This window comes from Triticum urartu, chromosome 1A (assembly GCF_056163025.1).
Source record: "Triticum urartu cultivar PI428250 chromosome 1A, HENAU_Tu73, whole genome shotgun sequence".
NCBI classification, from domain to species: domain Eukaryota; kingdom Viridiplantae; phylum Streptophyta; class Magnoliopsida; order Poales; family Poaceae; genus Triticum; species Triticum urartu.
Window position 1 is genome coordinate 261,599,327 of NC_141873.1, and position 21,627 is coordinate 261,620,953.

General features: G+C 41.1%; 1 protein-coding gene across 1 annotated transcript; it reads left to right on the plus strand.

The window, feature by feature from the left end:
- Positions 1–11,716: 11,716 nt before the first annotated feature.
- Positions 11,717–21,490, plus strand: PTAC3 (plastid transcriptionally active 3). The gene is made up of 13 exons (XM_048673100.2): positions 11,717–12,141; positions 13,561–13,732; positions 13,807–14,024; positions 14,608–14,671; positions 16,076–16,148; positions 16,834–16,911; positions 17,103–17,260; positions 17,429–17,597; positions 18,452–18,911; positions 19,047–19,421; positions 19,923–20,126; positions 20,461–20,594; positions 20,926–21,490. Exons 1-13 carry the CDS (start codon positions 11,776–11,778, stop codon positions 21,104–21,106), a joined length of 2,652 nt encoding a protein of 883 aa, XP_048529057.1. The 5' UTR covers positions 11,717–11,775; the 3' UTR covers positions 21,107–21,490.
- Positions 21,491–21,627: the final 137 nt, after the last annotated feature.

The following is a 21,627-nucleotide window of genomic DNA, read 5'->3' on the forward strand; positions in this document are numbered from 1 at the left end:
TGGGTATGGGCACTCCCCTTGGCAACTGCCAAGCTTGGGGGAGGTGCCCTGGTATCGTATCACCATCACACCTCCTATCTTTATCGTTTTTCTTAGTTTGATCCTATTAGTAGTATCTTGATCTAGTAGAATAAAGTTTATGGCATGATCTAGTTTTGAGTTTGCTTTATGATCTCTCTTTGTAATCGAGTCCGTGAGCTATATATAATAAAGATTAGTGTTGAGTTAAGGGCTTGATTATTTTGCCATGATCTTGGGTGAATAAAAGAAAGAAGAAAAGAATAAAAAGAAACAAAAAGTTCATATTGATCTTATTGAGAGTAATGACTTCACATAGAAAGAGTATGATGATTAAAAGTTGTTGGGAGTTGGCAGACATAGCTTTGGTCATTGTTGCAATTAATAGGAAGTAATAAGGAAAGAGAGGTTTTCACATATAGATATATTATCATTGACATCTTTTATGATTGGGAGCACTCATTAAAATATGACATGCTAAAGGGTTGATGTTGGACAAGGAAGACAACGTAATGAGTTATGTCCTTCTTAAATCTGAGATAAAGTATGTTGTCATGGATCCTCTAACTTGTTGAGCTTGCCTTTCCCCCTCATGCTAGCCAAATTCTCAGCACCAAGTAGAAATACTACTTGTGCTTCCAAATACCCTTAAACCAGTTTTGCCATGAGAGTCCACCATATCTACCTATGGATTGAGTAAGATCCTTCAAGTAAGTTGTCATCGGTGCAAAGCAATAAAAAATGCTCTAAATATGTATGATTAATTGGTGTGGGAGAAATAAGCTTTATACGATCTTGTGATGTGGAAGTAATAAAAGCGACGGACTGCATAATAAAGGTTCATATCACAAGGGGCAATATAAAGTGACGTTCTTTTGCATTGAGATTTTGTGCATCCAACCATAAAAGCGCATGGCAACCTCTGCTTCCCTCTGCGAAGGGCCTATCTTTTATTATTATCTTCTACCTTATGCAAGAGTCATGGTGATCTTCACCTTTTCTTTTTTTCATTTTATCCTTTGGCAAGCTCAGCATGTTGGAAAGAACATGATATATATATATATATATATATATATATATCTAATTGGATGTAGGGGAGCATGAACCATTATTGTTGAAATTACCCTTGAGGTAAAAGGTTGTGGGGCAAAACTATAAGCCCCTATCTTTCTCTGTGTCCGATTAAAACTCCGTAACCACAAGTATTGCGTGAGTGTTAGCAATTATGGAGGACTAAATGATAGTTGAGTATGTGGACTTGCTTTTTAGCTCTGACATAGACTCTTTCCGATGTTATGATAAATTGCAATTGCTTCAATGACTGAGATTATAGTTTGTTAGAGCCCAATAAGGTTTATGATTTACACTTTTGCATTGTGAATAGATCATCACTTGAACATAAGTAATCATATGACAAAATCCATATATGTTGCTGTTATGAGAATAATCATGATGCCTTCATGTCCGTTTTTTATTTTTATCGACGCCTCTACCTCTAAACATGAGGACATATTTATTGTTATCGGCTTTTCGCTTGAGGACAAGCGAGGTCTAAGCTTGGGGGAGTTGAAACGTCCATTTTGCATCATGCTTTTATATCGATATTTATTGCATTATGGATTGTTATTTCACTTTATGTCACAATACTTATGGATATTCTCTCTTATTTTACAAGGTTTACATAAGGAGGGAGAATGCCGGCAGCTGGAATTCTGCGCTGGAAAAGGAGCAAATATTAGAGACCTATTCTGCGCAACTCCAAAAGTCATGAAACTCCACGGAACATCTTAAAATAAATATAAAAAATCCTTGCCAAAGATGAAGGCCAGGGGGCCCACACCCTGCTCACAAGGGTGGGGGACGCCCCCCCCTAGGGCGCGCCCCCTACCTCGTGGGCCCCCTGGTGGCTCTCCGATGTCCATCTTCTCCTATATGAAGTCTTTCCATGAGAAAAAAATAGAGAGGAACTTTTCGGGACGAGACTCTGCCGCCACGAGGCGGAACCTTGGCGGAACCAATCTAGAGCTCCGGCAGAGCTGTTCTGCCGGGGATACTTCCCTCCGGGAGGGGGAAATCATCACCAACGCTCCTCTCATCGGGAGAGGGCAATCTCCATCAACATCTTCACCAGAACCATCTCATCTCCAAACCCTAGTTCATCTCTTATATCCAATTCTTGTCTCAAAGTTCGGGATTGGTGCTAGTAGGTTGCTAGTAGTGTTGATTACTCCTTGTAGTTGATGCTAATTGGTTTATTTGGTGGAAGATCATATGTTCAGATCCTATATGCATATTATTACCCCTCTAATTATGAACATGAATATGCTTTGTGAGTACTTACGTTTGTTCCTGAGGACAAGGGAGAAGTCTTGCTATTAGTAGTCATGTGAATTTGGTATTCGTTTGATATTTTGATAAGATGTATGTTGTCTAGCCTCTAGTGGTGTTATGTGAACGTCGACTACATAACACTTCACCATTATTTGGGCCTAGATGAAGGCATTTGGAAGTAATAAGTAGATGATGGGTTGCTAGAGTGACAGAAGCTTAAACCCTAGTTTATGTGTTGCTTCATAAGGGGCTGATTTGGATCTATATGTTTCATGCTATGGTTAGGTTTACCTTAATACTTTTGTTGTAGTTGCGGATGCTTGCAGTAGAGGTTAATCATAAGTGGGATGCTTGTTCAAGTAAGAACAACACCCAAGCACCGGTCCACCCACATATCAAATTATGAAAGTATCGAACGCGAATCATATGAACGTGATGAAAACTAGCTTGACGATATTCCCATGTGTCCTCGGGAGCGCTTTTCCTATTATAAGAGTTTGTTTTGGTTTGTCCTTTGCTACAAAAAGGATTGGGCCACCTTGCTGCACTTCGTTTACTTTTGTTACTTGTTGCTCGTTACAATTTATCCTATCACAAAACTATCTGTTACCACTTATTTCAGTACTTGCAGAGAATACCTTGCTGAAAACCGCTTATCATTTCCTTCTGCTCCTCGTTGGGTTCGACACTCTTACTTATCGAAAGGACTACGATAGATCCCCTATACTTGTGTGTCATTAGATGCCCATGTAGTTCTGGTCACGGCGGGGGCCGAGAAGGTGCTTGGCAAGAACTGCATCGTCGACCGGCTGGACAGCCACACGCACAAGCGGGGCCACATGAAGACATTCGCGTGCTGGACATGGGTGTGGGGCGTCGCTCACATCCCGATCAGGCTCACGCTCTGGAGGGCACCCCGTGCTGCCAGTCGCGTCAACGCCATGCTTGGCTTCTCGCCGTCGAGCTGCGATGGGGCGCCATCATCGCGCGTCTGGCAACACGACATGCTGATCCATGTGGACCGAGTCGAGGACTGGTCACCGCCCTCGTCGCGTTCATCTCACTCCGCGCAGAGCGGTCTGCCTTCCTCCGACTCCGACAAGGGCTGGCCCATGCCCGCTATCTGGCCTGGCACGTGGGTCATGCACGTCGAGGACGGGCAGGGCCAGCCCTGGCGCCACCCCGTGGTTGTGGCCGTTCGGGCTATGGAGGGTTGCAGCTGGGGGCGCACCGCGACGACGACGACCGTGACGGCCGGCGGGATGGCCGCCGCTCTTGGAAAGACGCTCTGCTCCGCCATGTCCACTCTGGTGTGCAGCAGCCTCAGAAGGAACCCCCCGTGCCTTCCCTGGCGGCGATCGAGCTCCCACCACCGTCACCCCCCTACGGCGGCAACTGCTGATGGGTTCGACGGCTTCTTCGACATGGAGCGCGTGGCCCTGCCTCCACCGCCACCTCCAGATCGCCTGCTGATACGTCTCCAACGTATCTATAATTTTTTATTGTTGCATGCTATTATATTATCTGTTTTGGATGTTTTATATGCATTTATATGTTGTTTTATATTATTTTTGGGACTAACCTATTAACCTAGAGCCCAGTGCCAGTTTCTGTTTTTTCCTTGTTTTTGAGTTTTACAGAAAAGGAATACCAAACGGAGTCCAACGAGCTGAAACTTTACGACGATTTTTTATGGACCGGAAGAAGCCCACGAAGTATCGGAGATGGACCACAGGAGCCACGAGGCATCCACAAGGGTGCCCCCCTCCTTGCCGCTGCCTCGTGGACCCCCTGACTTGAAATCGACGCCAAAAATTCCTATAAATCCAGAAACCCCCAGAAAGAAACCTAGATCGGGAGTTCCGCCACCACAAGCCTCTGTAGCCACAAAAAACCAATCGGGAGCCCGTTCTGGCACCCTGCCGGAGGGGGAAACCATCACTGGTGGCCATCTTCATCATCTCGGTGGTCCCCATGACGAGGAGGGAGTAGTTCACCCTTCGAGGCTGAGGGTATGTACTAGTAGCTATGTATTTGATCTCTCTCTCTCTCTCTCGTGTTCTTAATATGGCATGATCTTAATGTACCGTGAGCTTTGTTACTATAGTTGGATCATATGGTGTTTCTTCCCCTCTACCTTCTTTTGAGGAATTGAGTTTTATCTTTGAGGTTTCACTATTATTGGATTGAATACTATTATGGATTTGAGAACACTTGATGTATGTCTTGCGTGGGATACCCGTGGTGACAATGGGGTGTTCTATTGATTCACTTGATGTATGTTTTGGCACTCAATTTACGAATTCTCAAGGTGACATTGGGGTAATCTATGCATAGGGGTTGATGCACGTTTTCATCCTTGTTTCTCCGGTAGGAATCTTGGGGCACTCTTTGAGGTTCTTTATGTTGGATTGAATATTATGAATCTGAAGTTGTTTGATGCATATCGTATAATTGACCCACAGATACTCGTGGTGACATTGGAGTATCTAGGTGACATTAGGGTTGGTTGATGTCTGTCATATGGTGTTATTTTACTATGAACTCTAGGGTTGTTTGTGGCACTTATAGGAATAGCTCAATGGATTTATCAGGAAGAATAACTTTGAGGTGGTTCCGTACCCTACAAGCAATTTAATCTTATGTTCTCCGTGATAGGAACTTTGGAGTGACTTTTGTCGCACATTAAGGGATTGCCATATGATCTAATTATGTTATCATTGTTGAGAGAATTTGCACTGGTGAAAGTATGAACCCTACGCCTTGCTTCCAAGCATTGCAATATCGTTTTCGCTCACTTTTACCACTTGTTACCTTGTTGTTTTTATATTTTCAGATTACAAAAACCTATATCTACCATCCATATTACACTTGTATCACCATCTCTTCGCCGAACTAGTGCAACTATACAATTTACCATTGTATTTGGTGTGTTGGGGACACAAGAGACTCTTTGTTATTTGGTTGCAGGATTGTTTGAGAGAGACCATCTTCATCCTACGCCTCCCACGGACTGATAAACCTTAGGACATCCACTTGAGGGGGATTTGCTACTGTCCTACAGAACTCTATGCTTGGAGGCCCAACACGAGGCTACAAGAAGAAGGTTGCGTAGTAGACATCACGTGCAGATCGCGCTAGAGTCTTCCATCGCCGATGCCCTGGCCGCCCCGCTGTCCTTCAAGGATGCTGAAGGCCATGCTAGTGGGGTCCATGTTGGCTTGCATGGCACCGTCGACGAGACGCTATCTAGCTGCATGCAGCCTGACCTGATCCTGGCCTACCACACTCCCGCGCCCGTGGTGGCCACGAGCCTGCAACTGGGTGCGATGACCCAGCAGGTGCAGCAGCTATAGATCGGAGGACTGCACCATCTCTTCTAGGACGTCCAGGCTCCCATCATCGCTGGTGCTCCATCGCGCAGGCCCTCTGCACCTCCCAAGGCCAGAGTGTCCTCAACCCCTAGTCGCCAGAGTGCACGGCAGGCCGCAGCGGCATCCAAGGTGCCGGTGGCGCAGTGCGCGTCCCTCCTCCTCGTGAAGAAACTTGGCAAACTTGGACAAAAGGAGAAGATGATTATTGTGGTTGATTATTATTTTTTGGTTTTAACTGCATTGGCTTGAATTTAATTATGTTCTGATGGTTTTTTAATCTGTATATCGTGCTAGGGTGCCTATAAAGATGATATTTGTTTTGTGAGGAAACTGGAGTTGTTCGGTGCATGTTTGTGATATCCTTACATATTTTGGTCTTGATGTTAGCAGGTGGTCCTTGTGTGAGCCCCTTGGGAGCTTATATTCCACGATGAAATTGTATAATTGCTGATACAATGTTCACATGGGTCGGTCCACGAATCTCCCACTCGCTCAGCTCGACTCGCTCGCTTAGTAACTATTTTGGCGCCCACTCTACTGCAATCTTATAAAAAGCCACTTATTTTTTTTATTTTTTTGTTAAATCAAAAGATTTTTCTAAACCATGATTTTCTTAAATAGATTTAAAAATGAAAATTTAAAATAAATTTCAAAGATTTTAAAAGGTTCACAGATAACTCTCAGCGATTTAATTCACAACATTTTTATATTGACCTACCGCTTCGACATGCTATCTCTCGTGGAGCCCAGTTATCTTCCACACTACACGGAGGAGACGTACCAAAGAAAAAAATGAACATGGAAGGAACCAGCTGCCCTCACAAAACGTCTATCCCACTGTCACTGGGGTTCCACACACTTTCCATACCCCACAATTCACCAGGAGAGCTCCTGACAAGGGAGCTTAGAGTTTTAGGTGATGTGTGGAATGCTATTGAAGGGGAGGCCATATTTTGGGGTTTCTGGCTACAAGGGTTAATCGCTATATTCCTGATTAATAGCTTGTCATAGCGATAAATCAACCCAACTAATAAATAGCAAAGATAAGGTATAACCTTAGCGGCCACTCAGTGATAAGCGATAAATCAGCCGATAAATTGGTGAATCGGATGATATTTTGAACATTGGTTCAGATATAGGAACTCGTGTTCCTTGACATAACTGCACACCGTCAAGAAGACTTGATAGACCGTGAAACTGAAAGTGAACCAAATAATGCAAATTTGGCCATGTCTAAAGATGTATAGGACAATATTATTGCAACTCTTCATCTACAGTTAGAATATGTTTACTCTCTCTAACACGCATAGGTAATATAAATTGTAAACTACAATCTAATATCTTCAACTACATTATGGTAGGAAGTCATCAACTTGAAGTATGCACTAAGGATATACAGATGGTACATCAAGAGTTTGAACGACTCATGTCTCTTAATTTAGATGTAATGCCAATCTCAAGTACATCAAAGAGAAAGAGGATTCAAGCGGTGAGTCGGCGTACTGTTTTCTGTAAACACTTCTTTAAATTGTATGATTGTCCTTGTATACCCTACCACTGTATATTGCGGCAAATGCATCTACATTTTGGGATTCTTCCATATGTTGTAACCTGGGTATATTTTTTGTGTAGGGAAAGTTAGGATTCTCAAATGATGACCATACTGCAAGTCTTGGGGCCCCAGAAACAACAAACAGATGCAATAAACAATGCTCGGTAGTGCAGCAGGAAGAACTAGTAACTATCGAGCATACCCTGGCAAAGTAGCAGTACGAACTATGAAGAAGGCCCTAGCAGAGCAACAAATAGAAATTGAAGCTATCAAGAAGGCCCTGACAGAGCAACAACAACAATATGAAGCTGTGAAGCATGTCCTTCCATATGCATACCATGATCTTCATTGTTTGAAGATTACCCTTGTAGAGCAGCAAAAAGTACTTGAAGGTATCAAGAAGGCCCTACCAGAATAACATGATGAAATTGAAGGTCTAAAAATGGTACTATTAGACCTCGCATTCGTCTTGAATCTATCAACACTGCCCTTGTAGACCAGCAGGAAAAAACATGCCAAGGAAGATAAAACTTTGGATTTTGAAAAGAGCCTTAATGATCTTGATTGAATGTTTAAGTTCGTCGCCAGGATTGCGTCGCCAGCATCCCATTGATGCAGCTGAACAAACACCCCATTCATACTACTGCGTTCTTTGCTGGTCATGAAACCGTTTCATGTGCCTACTTTTATTTTGTGACTCTTTGCCATGGTTGGTTATTCTAATGTCTTAGTATGTGTGCCAATTCTCAAGTTTGCAATTGAATCACAACAGTGAGAGTTGATCAAATTCAAATTTTGCACAAATTCATATTAAATTTTCAAAATTATGAATTTTGTACAAAATTTCCCGCTAACTGCAATATAAAAAAATCCATCATGTCTAAAAACTATGAAGTCTATGCATGCTGTCACCGGCGTATGGACCCACATGTAAGAAGCCACATCACTCAATGTTTTGACCCACTTCGCAACAGCCATGTCAAAGCCTTATGGGCTCATATGTCAGCACCATTGACCGGTCAAAACTAACGCCCAACTTATTAGTAACGGGCCCCGTTGGTGAAAAAACCATAGTCAGACCCACATGGAAGCAACCACGTCAGCAACTCTTGTGCCCATATGTTAGAATCTATGATCGGTCAAACTGACAACCCGATTACTGGTGACACATTATCATCACAAAAAACAATTTAGGTGAAAAATCGACATATCATAGGTGACTGTTTTAGCCATCACCGAAGATGACCATTCATGACAAGATGGGTTCATCAACTAAGACACGATCTTACGTGGTAAAAGAAGTCGTACTATCAAGATTTTTTTTGTGACGGTGCTTCGCTGGCGGTGGGGATGATGGGCGTAAGCCATCACCAGACCATTTCCAACGATAAAAATCAGTTTTACATGACACAAGTGGGTCGTCACAAAATAACCTACATTCTGTAGTGAGGCCCGTTGGAGTGATAATGAGGGCAAGTCGTAGATAATTTGCCTTATCATCGACAAGCCACCGATCAGTACCCGTAATGGAGCTTGGTTCGTGAGTATGGTTGATGTAGATACTCTTGACTTTTTTCGTCTTATTCCTTGATGGGTTGTTGGCTCGTTGGTCGAGGAGGATTTGGTGGCTCCTGTGGGTCCTACTGACCCTTGGGGTCCCACATGCCAGACTTGGGCTTCTAGAAGTTTTGGTGAAGATTCAGACATAATGTGTTTGAATTCAAATTCAAAACAAAAGTTTGAATTGAGCTAGAGTTCAATGTTACAAGTCCATGGAATAAATCTGGTGTCTAGAGGGTTGGGGGTGGAATAGAGCACCTCAATGGTTTTCCTCACAATTTTTGAAGTGGTTAGCTCCAAGTCTTAGCTTGACCAAAGTTTGAACCAAATCAGGTTTGACCATCAAACTTTTTGAAAAGGGGCTAGATAGGTTTTTGACCTAGAAGCGCTTGGAAAGTCCAAAAAAAACTAAGTTGAACTTCTATGGAGTTTGCCAAAACCAAAACTTATTTTTACTAATTAAATGCTAAAATGCTGATTTTTAAAATGACACGAAAAGAAAATCTTGGGACCACTTCAAAAAACAATTGCTGCAAGTGAGGCCATAGGGTGTTGTAAAGTCTTAGTTTGACTTCCAAGAAATTTTACTTCATAAGCTTTTGCACTTAAGCTAAACTCTTGTTTTAGGGTTTAAGTGCCACTAATTTTAAGGGCTAGTCTTGGGCCATGGATAATCTTGGAAAAATATTATATGGTCCAAGATTTCACTTAGGTGATTTTTATTTGAATTTTGGGTTTACAAGTTTGCCTTGATAATAATTTAGTTTTACATAATTAAGAAGCAAAAAGATCTATGTTGATATTCACACCAAGTTTTATCTTGCTTACAAAGGTGATATCCATCCACTTAGTTTGGGACATTCTTGTTGAAGTGTATATGTGGATTACCTAACTCTTTTCATCAGTTCAAATTGTTGGTTGCATCGACTTGTGCATGAAGTTTAACATGGTATAAGAGCTTAAGGTCTTGAGTTCAAGTTTCGATCCACTTAGTTTGGGACATTCCTGTTGAATTGTATGTGTGGATTGCCTAACCCTTTTCATCAGTTGAAACTTTTGGTTGTGTTGACTAGTGCATGGAGTTTAACATGATATCAGATCTTAAGGTCTTAGTTCAAATCCCGACTTTTGCAATTTATCTAAATTTTTTGTTGCCCCACATCCCGCGTCACACGTGTGAGAGGGGCTTCGATGGTCTAGTGTTCTATGAATTACCCTTGTGTGTTGTGGCTTCGTACAAACCTTGTTCCCAACGGTCGACGGACTTGGTGGCCCTATCTATCGACGATGTATTTATTGAAGCCAATGATGCTCTAGAAGGTGAAATTATTAATGGTGATATGGAGGGTGTAGCCATATCATTTCATTGGTAGATCTGCCAATTGTAATCCAAACTAATCGTATTGTGCTCAAGTGTCCTGACAATTATGGATACTTCATGAGAGAAATGAAGCACCTCGAGGAAACTCATGTGTTTATTCCCTGGGAAATTGCACATAATTAAAATAGATTGCCATGTCTAGTTAACCCTGATTGTAATCCTATTTATAATAGATAAAAGTCACTGTTTCCGAAAATAAACTGTATATTATACATCTAAAATTAAAGGACCCCGATAAGTGTCACACGTGTGGCATGAAGCAATTCCGTTCACACGTGTGGGCTGAAGGAGGTCGGGTCAAACGCCTTTCTAGCCACCCATTGTGGCACATCAGCCTTTTTTTCTTTTCACACATGCATGTAAACATGGACAAAAATAGATGATGTCAGCAGAAATCTTTTGGGATTTCAAACTTTAAAATGTTTTATCTCTTAAATAAAAAATCCGATTGAAAATTCATTTTCACCATTAAATCCGCCGCGACGAGGACTTCGAAACTAGATCCCATATCGATATGTTTCGACGATATTTTTTACGGTGAAAAGTTGCCATGTCTATTGCACATAAACTGCCATGGTATTTACACCGAAGTTGCCATGATATGCTTTAACTATTTATTCTTCGACGTTCAAAGTAAATTTTGACATGTTACAAGAAAAGGAAATCAAGAAACTAAACTTGCCATGGAGAATTACTAAAATTTGCCATGATCCATGAAATAATTTTGACATGGTTCATAATTAAAAATAAATTCGTCATCAATTACTTTAAAAACGCATAGTCAATTACTCAAATTTGCTATGAACCAGAAACTAAAATTGCTATGGCGAATTACTTAAATTTGCCATTATACATGCACTAAAATTTGTCATGGTTTATACAAAAAATAGTTTCCATGGTCAAAATACTAAAATTGACATGATCTATAAATTAAATTTGCCATGATGAATTACTAAAAATTGCCATGATCCATGAATTAAGTTTCTCGTGGTTAATTACTAAAAATTGCCATGGCCCATTAATAAAATTTGCCTTGAAAAGTAGTTGAAATACAATGATAGCTTTAAATTTAGAAGAAAAAAATAAATGAAACATATCATGATAACTTTAGTGTAAACACTATGGTAACTTCTGTGTAACATCATGGTAACTTTTGGTCGAAAAAAATCGTCGAAACATATCAATATGAGATTTACTTTTAAAGATCTCTTCAAGATAGATTTAATGATAAAAATGGGTTTTTAATCAGATTTTTTAGTTAAGAGATAAGACATTTTGAAGTCTGAAAAACCAAAACAAAACCACTGATGTCATTTGTTAGATGTGTCAAAACAGATGATAATGAAGGCATTACGACCGTGTAGTTTGGTGCCGCACGTGTGATACTTATTATTTGAAAAATTAAATTACTTGAAAACATGGTCTAGCAACTGTCGAAAAAAGAAGAAGAAAAAGGGCGAACGGCTTCGCCGGCCCTTCGCTCTCCCTCCAAAACTTGAAAACCTGCCTATCTTATCCAAAACCCTCACTCTCGTCTTCTCCACTAAACCCCGGCCACGATGGCCACCCCTTCCACCTCCGCCTCCACGGCCGCCTCCTCGGCATTCCCCCTCACTACTGCTGCCCGCTTCCCTCGCGCCTCCACCTCCGGCACGCGCATCCCCGCCCTCGCTGAGCGGCGCCGTACGCGGCGGCGGCGACTACCCGAAGGGAGCGGCGGCGACCGCTCGGCGGCCGCGGGGGCAGTGGAGAAGGGCCTGCGCCTGGCCTTCTTGGAGCAGCTCGCAGAGCGCGCCCGCGCTGCCGACGCCCTCGGCGTCGCGGACACCATCTACGACATGGTCGCCGCAGGCCTCTCGCCCGGGCCCCGTTCCTTTCACGGGCTCGTCGCCGCACACGCCCTCGCTGGCGACGCCGAAGGCGCTGTAAGTGTACACAGATGTTAAGTTTTGATTTGACGGAGCTGGTATATTGGCATTGGGGTTAACTGACCCCAATGAATGTTTGAAAACACTTCATTAGTTAGCACAAACTAATGTGTATTTGTAGAAGATGACACCAATGTAGCAGAGATAATATAATGATGACCCCATAGGAATTTTTTTCTAGCTTCGTCTATTGCACCGGTGTGAGACCACAGAAGTTCGCGTGAGGTGTTTGATGAAATGCACGCGCCCCTTTGGGGTGTCTGTGCTTGGTAGGTAATTAAGGCGGCTGGGTGCTTGGCCGGAGTTGTTTCACCAAGTTATGAGTCCATGAGCGTTTGCTTTGGTTGGTTTTCTGTGGTCATAAATGTGCAATTGTCGAGTGAACAGGAGGTTCTCGGAGGCAAAGCTCAAGGTTTGCTAGCTTTGTTCTTACCGCCTTCCTTGAACTTGAACCTGTCTTGACTTGTTGTTGGATGCTTGGTGCTGTTGCTTTATAATATAAAGCGGGGGGAAATCCTTTTTCGTGTTCTTACCGCCTTGAAGACTTTCAAGCGGTATGTAGTGCTCCGGTGATTTGTTGTTTGGTGCACCATACGTGGATTTAAAATTCTGTTGATCCTGCAAGCTAAATGGAAAAATGAAAAGCAGCGGTGCCACACAGGAATCTGATGGTAACATATGAATTATGACATCAAAACCCAAGAAGGCAAGTAGGGTAACAGTCAAACAAGTAGTAACCCAACCATATATTGTTTATAAAAGCATTATATCTCCAGCGAACAAAATACATGTCGGGCTTCTTCTTCAGGGACAATCCAGTCTGCAGTGGTCAGCCACGATGTATATAAAAGTAGATGAAAGGTGTCGAAGTATTTAGATGCTGTGGGGCTGACCAATGGTGTTTTGGAATTCTGGTGAGGAGTAAGATATATATGCAGGCACGGCATCTCATTTTCTGCGAAAAGAAAAAATTGTGTTGTGTGTGCGCGTGCCCGTGCCTTACTGACCTAAGATCTCTGTCAACAAATTGAACACCATGTAAATTGATTTGGTCAACATCAAACTTAAATGAGTTATCAGCGCAAGGTCAGTTCTCAAATATATTCAAGGGTAGAACCTCTTAAGATTTTTAAGGCCAGAGGTCGTTACCTCTGCCTCTGGCTTCTCTATGGAGGCTTCAGAGTAAATATATACATGCATAGATATGTTGATTCTGTGATCCTAAGTTTATTTCAGTGATAGCCAGGTTATTCTGGACTTGTGTCCTAATTATGTTTATGATGCTTAATTATTTTTGTGGGACGCTTGCATATTGCTTTGATGAATGTTTTTTGAATGTAAAAACTTACATGTTTTTTTTTTCAAATAATCACATGTATTGAATTTACAGAATGCAATGTTACATTTTGTATGCAGATGCAAGCTCTTAGGAGGGAGCTAAGTTCCGGCGTGCGTCCTTTACATGAAACTTTTGTGGCTCTAGTCCGTGTCTTTGCCAAGAAGGGTCTTTCTACCAGGGCAATGGAGATTCTTGCTGCTATGGAGAGATATAAGTATGATATTCGCAAGGCTTGGCTAGTTCTTGTAGGTATGAAAATTGGCTTGTCTTGCATGTTTGATTTGTTCGTTGAATGGTTATTGTAGTCTTCCTTCTGTGAACAGAGGAGCTAGTCAGGAACCATTATCTGGAGGACGCCAATACAGTATTTCTGAAAGGAGCAAAAGGTGGTTTACAAGGAACTGATGAACTTTACGATCTTTTGATTGAAGAAGATTGTAAAGCTGGAGACCACTCCAATGCTCTAACAGTTGCATACCAAATGGAGGCTGCTGGAAGAATGGCAACCACATTCCATTTTAATTGCCTTCTCAGTGTGCAGGTGTGACCTTGATTTACACCATAGTTTGCTATTTCCTTCTGCCATCTATTTGTTCAGTTGGCATAGTAGAGGAATATATATAGGGATTATTTTCTACCAATACTTCATCCAGGGAAAAAAATCCTATCGAGATTAATTTGTGAAAATAATATGACTTCTGCTCCCAGAACAGCAAGCAGCTTATGCAGCATAGTAATGTATATCATGATATAGGGGTTAATGCTAATGCTTGGACTATTTTCTAAATTTTCACTACAGGTGTGAGTTTTACTTTACCTACACCAATGGTGTTCTAGGTCTATCTATCTAACTGTCGTACACTGTGACATTTATGATCTCTAACACATCACATGGTGGTAGTAGCATATGTGCAGTTCATAAATTGTAAGTGAGCTGGGTTTGGTTAGTCTTAGGTGTTGTGAACTAATCCTGATGCATCAGCTGTTTAAACTGCCATTAGATTAGAAATTCTTCAGACGATATATCGTCTCCTTTAGGAACATGGTTCATTGCATGAGTGTTTATGTTTTAGATTCTATACGAATAAGTTCAACGTTTTAAAATAAAAATTCCTTTTGTTCAGGCTACATGTGGAATTCCTGAAATTGCATTTTCAACTTATGAGAACATGGAATATGGAGGTGAAGGTACGCCCATCACGTCCACCGAATCTGCTATGCCTTTTGCTTTCATTTTATTCGTTGTGCCTGTTTTCTTGCCAGACATTTGGGAAGTCTTAACCATATTTATTTTACCAAATATTGTTTGTTTAACATATAATTAATGGTTTTATGCTAACAATTTAAACTTAAGACGTGAAAATATTGTGTTCATGTGTATAGTCCATACAACTCGCCATCCTAGCTAAAAGGGAATGATAGACTACTCGTATCAACAAGTTGCACCTTCTTTCTGGAAGCCCATCTCCGATCCTCTGGGTTAAGTGTGGTTGGCTTGGTGCAATTTGGGGATGGTTGACCGACCGGGAAGTTCTTCTCAGGTGCGCACGAGTGAGGACAAAGTGTGACCGATGTTGGTTTGTGGGCCTGTCTAGATCCCACCAGGAGTAATGACTGCCGGTCTGGGCGAGAGGCTGGGGTGTTACATGAGTGGTATTGATAAGCATCATTCGGGTAAACGGTTCGTTTAGCATTTGGTGTGCATGTTTAACCATTGCTAGGACATTATGTCTATATTCTCCATTTATTTATGGCAGGTGGTGTTTTGCTATTTTGTTATTTGTCTACTTGAACTAGTTGTTATTTGTCTACTTGAACTAGTCTGTAGTTAGTAGTTACTGAAATCGGATTGTGGATTGTAAGGTCGATGTAGGCTTAGTGGTGGTGGAAATTCCCCAGGTGGTTCACCTGTGGCTGAGGCCGTTGGTGCTGTGCTAGCACCGTGGCTGACAAGTTGTAGAAAGGTAACCGGGTAGATGAGAGAAAGCACAGAGGATTGGAATACGTTTTAGGAAGAAGTTTCTTATTGCTTGCCTAAGAGCTTTTTTATATCCCAGTGGACTCCCTTTTACAGAACTAACATGACTTGGCTCCTAAGACAATGACTCAATGTACTAACTCGATTCCTCACTACTCCAACACTAACCAAAAGATAATCCTCCAACTGCATACATTGTTATGTACCTGCGCCATCCTTGAGCCTCGCTGCTCCGCCTCCTATGAATTATAATATTATTGACCTCAATACGAATCCGTAAGAAAGTTACAATATACAAGGTGACAACAAGGTTTGAGTGTTCAACCTTATAGTCAATGTAGCTTATGTGCAAACAAATGCACCATATGTTCTTTTTGGATTGTTGACCTTTAGTTCACTAGTTCTCCAACAGAATTCTCCCACTGTTACTACAATATTTAATGTATCTCAGCAGTAGTAATACTAGCTTTCTTGTACAAGGAAAACAGAAATATCTGGCTAACTTATATCACATGTGCAATCATGATGTTTTCATGTAATCTAGATACTGATTCTCTCCTAATTTTGAAACTGAATTAAATTTGATGCTGACTTCCCTTTCCCTCTCATTGTAGATTACATGAAACCTGATACCGAGTCTTATAATTGGGTTATACAGGCATTTACTAGAGCTACTTCCCATGATAGGTATGCCTAATATTTACTTCCAGATTTTCTGCCATATGTGTTGCTTTGTTCTATTTTTCATATTTATCATAGTTAGCTTGTTAACACAAGCATGTGTATTTGTATCAAACCTGAATGTTTGAAACAGTTAGATGTAAAAGAACAAATGGTAGTTGTAGCTCCATGGCATATGTAGGGAAAGCTCAAAATTTTGGAACGGCATCTCACCTTGCTCTGTGATAGCTACTGTTTCTTAAACATGGAAAAACTTTGAAAAGAAGCATGCTATGTTGACTGGAGAACTGAGGGAACCTCTAACTTCGCTGCCATCAATAGTAGTGTAAATATAGGAAACTGCATAGGATTGTGCTTCCATGCTTCATGTTCTGGCTGCCGTTGTAGCGTCGAAAGGCAGTTTGTATTCTCTTGTTTTCAATGAAAATATATGCAAGTCTCCTTCGTATATTTGACAAAAAAAATGTTTTTGCAGCCTTTGCATCTTCTGCTTTTGCGGATCTTTCACCTAGTTCTTCAATTAATTTTTCATGTTTCCTTTTTGAGAATGAAACCTGGAAATAATAACTCACTTTTTTGTGTGAGAACATGTTACACTATGATCCATGTTTGAGTTATATTCATGATTTTGACTGTTATTAAGAATTACTCTTCTTTTTTGTCTTCATTTATGGTGTTTTATTGTCTGCAGGGCACCGGATGTGGCAGAACTACTCGGGATGATGGTGGAAGACTACAAACGTGTTCAGCCTAATGCAAGAACTTATGCGTAAGAACTTCCCTTGTAGAGTAGTCACTATTTGAAGAGCTTATGATTCTCAAAGGGATCGATTATACTGTGTCTATGTGTGATTTCTGAAAATCAATAGAAATGTTCTTGTTTCTAGTTTGCCAACTCTCATTTTTCTTGTAATATGTGTTTTTCTAAAGCAACGATGGATGACCAGCTACTGTTCCCAGGTTGTTAGTGGAATGCTTTACAAAGTACTGTATGGTCAATGAAGCGATCAGGCATTTTCGCGCTTTACGGAGAATTCCTGGAGGAACAAAAGTTCTGTACAATGCAGGGAATTGCGGCGATCCACTTTCTCTCTATCTACGTTCACTGTGCCTTGATGGTGAGCTTTCACCCTTCTGTTGATTAGTTTTACACAACATTGTTTCACCCCCTATGTATTCTGTGCTCAAAATATCAACTAGCATTTGTCTTTTATACTTTTAGGAGCTTTTGCATTATTGTGAACATTTAGTACTTTCCTGAGCAGGTAACTTATTTTTATAACCAGGAAGAGCTGATGAGTTGCTTGAGGCCTTAGAAGCAATGGCTGACGATAACCAGACTATTGCACCTCGAGCAATGATTTTAAACCGAAAATACCGCACATTGGTGAGCTCCTGGATAGAACCATTACAAGAAGAAGCTGATGTTGGCTTCGACATTGATTATGTAGCCAGGTATGACCTTGAAAAGTTTTTGTTTTGAGGAAAACATTAAGTGGTCTTAGGTTCTTACAATTCAGGATGATTAACCAGTCATGATATGCCTAATTGTCAACTATTTTCTTCTTTTTTGGTGATGGGCTTGTACATAGTTTTTGTGAAGGGTTTGGGTTGTGAAGGGTTTGGTGCACATAGTGACATTGCGGCTTCGGGTCCTAACATGCAACATTAGTTTATTTATGTATGCCAAACTCGCGGGCTAGTATTTTGGTTCTTAATTTTTTTTCCAGCCTAGCCCCCTTATCAAGATTTATCAGTTGTGGTCCGTTAATTACAAGAGGATCTGTCAGATCAATGGCTGAATGCTCGCATTTTGCTGGTTGACTATCGTGTTCTGTTGATATATAGAAAATACAAAAACCTTAGTGATATATTTTCGTACCCTATTGGTATATAAAATACATATACTGTTCACTGTGGGATGACAAGCTTCCGTGAGGTTCAAGATCTGATACAGCCTCTGCAGAACTTCCAGTGTGATGAGAATAACATTGATATCTGAAGTTACACCTGAGGCAGCAAAACATACCATGCAAAAGATTCGACACTTGATGTTGTGTACTAGGACCTTGTATGGGCTCTTTGCCCTCCTCTTTTCTCTTTTTAATCTACATGCAGTTCTCCTGCATGGTTCGAAAAAAGAGTAACATATGCCCCTAGATTGAGAACACAAGATGATCGAATAGCGGTTCAAAACTTTAACAATAAGTATTGCAATTCTAGAGAGATCTCATACATGCAACTGCAAGTTTTGTTCCTCCATAGTATTGTTGTTTACAATATTTGTTCCACCCGTGTTGGTTTTGCAGGTATATTGAAGAAGGAGGTCTTACAGGTGAGCGCAAACGTTGGGTGCCTCGTAGAGGGAAAACTCCTCTAGATCCAGATGAATTTGGTTTTGCCTATTCAAATCCAATAGAGACATCTTTTAAACTGCGGTGTTTTGAGGAATTGAAGTTATATCACCGAAGACTCTTAATTACACTGCGGAATGAAGGCCCTGGTATTTTAGGTGATGTATCTGAAGATGATGTACGAAGAGTAGTCGAAAGATTAAAGAAATTAGTTGTAGGGCCAAAGAAGAATGTTGTTAAGCCCAAGGCAGCGAGCAAAATGGTAGTAGCTGAATTGAAAATCGAGCTGGAGGCGCAAGGGTTACCTACAGATGGAACTAGACAAGTACTTTACCAGCGAGTTCAAAAGGCCAGGCGAATTAATCGTTCACGTGGTATACCTCTTTGGGTTCCTCCTGTAGAAGATGATGAAGTGGTATGCAATGTGACAATACTTCCTATAATTGTTTTTCATCTGTTACTTTACCATGTGACAGGTAACAATGTTATCAGTAAATTGTGTTACTTTTTATATACAGTTCTTTAATGTCACACACAACACTCTTGATAGGTCGACGAAGAGTTAGATGAAATGATCTCACGAATCAAGCTAGAAGATGGAAACACAGAGTTCTGGAAACGGCGTTTTCTGGGAGAAACTCGAAACCATCTTTGTGAAGAAGATAGCAAAGAAGATCCAGATTTTGATGACGAGTTAGATGAGGACGACGACGATGATGATGACGATGATTCCGCCAAAGAAGCAGATGAAGATGAGATAGATGATGAGGTCATTGACCGAACGGAAAATCAAGCTGGTGATGACGAGACTAAGGACAAACCAGCGAAAGGACCCAATCAGCATCTTCAAATGATAGGAGTCCAGTTATTGAAGGATCTAGAGAAGGCATCTGGTTCAACAAAGAAATTAAAAAAAATACCTGAGGTATGGAACTAATCTGACGGTGTGTTCTAAGAGATGCTTAACTTGTTTTCACTATAAGTCCGTTAAAGCTTTTGATATCTTTGTCTATCTATATAGTGCATATGCTTTCATTCTAGGAAATTTAAGACTTTCCTGGACCTTACAACGCAATTAATTATTTTTTGTTGGCTAGTGAATTGAAACTTTCCAATCATCTAAATAGCATCAAATGACTACCATGGCAACAAATTGCATAGGTGTTAAATTTTGTATCTGTATTCTTGTTTAAATTGTCGAGAATTAAGATAAGGTTTGGAATATATTCTTGAGGAATCTGTAGGCTTTAGTTAGCAGATCGTAGCAAAACTATGTTTGTTGTTTCCTCTAATTTGAAAATTCATGTTAGTGACCTTTGTTAGATATAAATTGTGTCCAGTTGTTATGTCAGGTGGATATAGCGATAAGAGCTAATTTTGTAAGATTCTTACAGATTTTGAAGCATATTTCTTGCTGTATCTGCAGATTGATGATGACGAAGATTGGTTTCCTGAAGATCCAATTGAAGCTTTCAAGGTTATGCGCGAGACAAGAATGTTTGACGTGGCAGATATGTATACTACCGCGGATGCCTGGGGATGGACATGGGAGAGAGAGCTAAAGAAAAAGATGCCACGCAGATGGTCACAGGAATGGGAGGTTGAGTTAGCTATCAAGATAATGAATAAGGTATTCGTAGTTCTCTAGCCAAATTCTTAAGAGTTGTTTTCCTGGTATGATGTTGTCTCGTTGACTATTGCTTTCTTTGGTTAACCATTTTCTCTCACAAAGCTGTGGACCTCCACTGTTTTGCAGACTAAAGGACGCCAAACACATATGCTTTGTTTTACTAGAATATTTTCCAGTTCGATACATAGTTTTCTTTCAATTATACATTGCTTTTGTTGGTTTCTAGGTTAGCCTGATTAGTGATGTGGCGTTGTGTTGGTGCTTTGGGCTTGCACAAAAGTTAAAGAGGCCTGACATTCAAACTGTGCCATATTACTGTTTTGTTGAATTTCAGGTAATAGAGCTGGGTGGTAGTCCGACTATTGGAGATTGTGCCATTATACTGCGCGCAGCAATGAGAGCTCCAGTCCCCTCTGCTTTTATTACAATATTGCAAACAACACATAGCCTGGGCCATAAATTTGGAAGGTAAATGTTAAATTGTTATGGCTATTGCTGCATTAAACAGGTTACATCCATGATTTTCTTGCCCATTTCATGTTGGAATTTTAGCTCTGTATCTGTCTGACGAGCATTACAGTTTTTTTTCTCGCCGTCCAGAAATAAGTGTATAGGCCACTGCACTTTTGCACCGTGCATGTAGTTTAATACTGTTGGAGTATTTTCATTTCAAGGATATTACTATCTCATGGACTGCAAAACACACATAATCCAGTGAACTGCAGCTCTGAAATATTTTGTGTATATGTGGCAAGGTGTACTAATATACCTTCCGTTACTTTTTTTGTACTGGAATCAGCCCGCTGTACGACGAGGTAATCTTGCTGTGCCTTGATCTGGAGGAGATGGATGCGGCCATCGCCGTGGTCGCAGAAATGGAGACAAATGGAATTAAGGTCCTGGATGAGACCTTGGACAGGGTTCTTGCAGCCAAACAAATCGGGAACGGGAACTCTGCACTCCAACCACCAGCCGAGTAGCAGCCCTATTTTGACTTTGAACTCGGGAGCCCTCTGCAGCCGTGATCTGGTGATCTGATCTATTACACGGAAATCACTCAGCTCCATACCATTGATAGGCCTGAGCTTGCCTTATCAAAATTTGATGGCGACAAGGGAGTTGCTGCATGTGCAGATGGAGGAAAGATCAGCGTACGCTTCTGCGTTGCTTGATCCCCCGTCCGTGTCAAGCTCGGTCTACTCACCGTGTGTTGTACGATGTATCTAAAGAGGACAGACAGTTTCAATAGAGGAAACAAAATGTGCTTTCCTTTTCCAAACACATTCTTGTTAGTGTGTACTGCTCTACTTGGCATGTTTGGACCTCAGAAATTTCACAAGAAACAGCATAGTTCTCTTGCCCTAGGATGCAGAAATTCATAAGGTGCTACATAACCATCTATGACGAGCTTGAGGGAAGACTTCTTCAATACCATTCTCCATTGATCTGCACTAGTCAGTGATTATAGCATTTGGTCGTTTGCTTGACATACAACATAGCC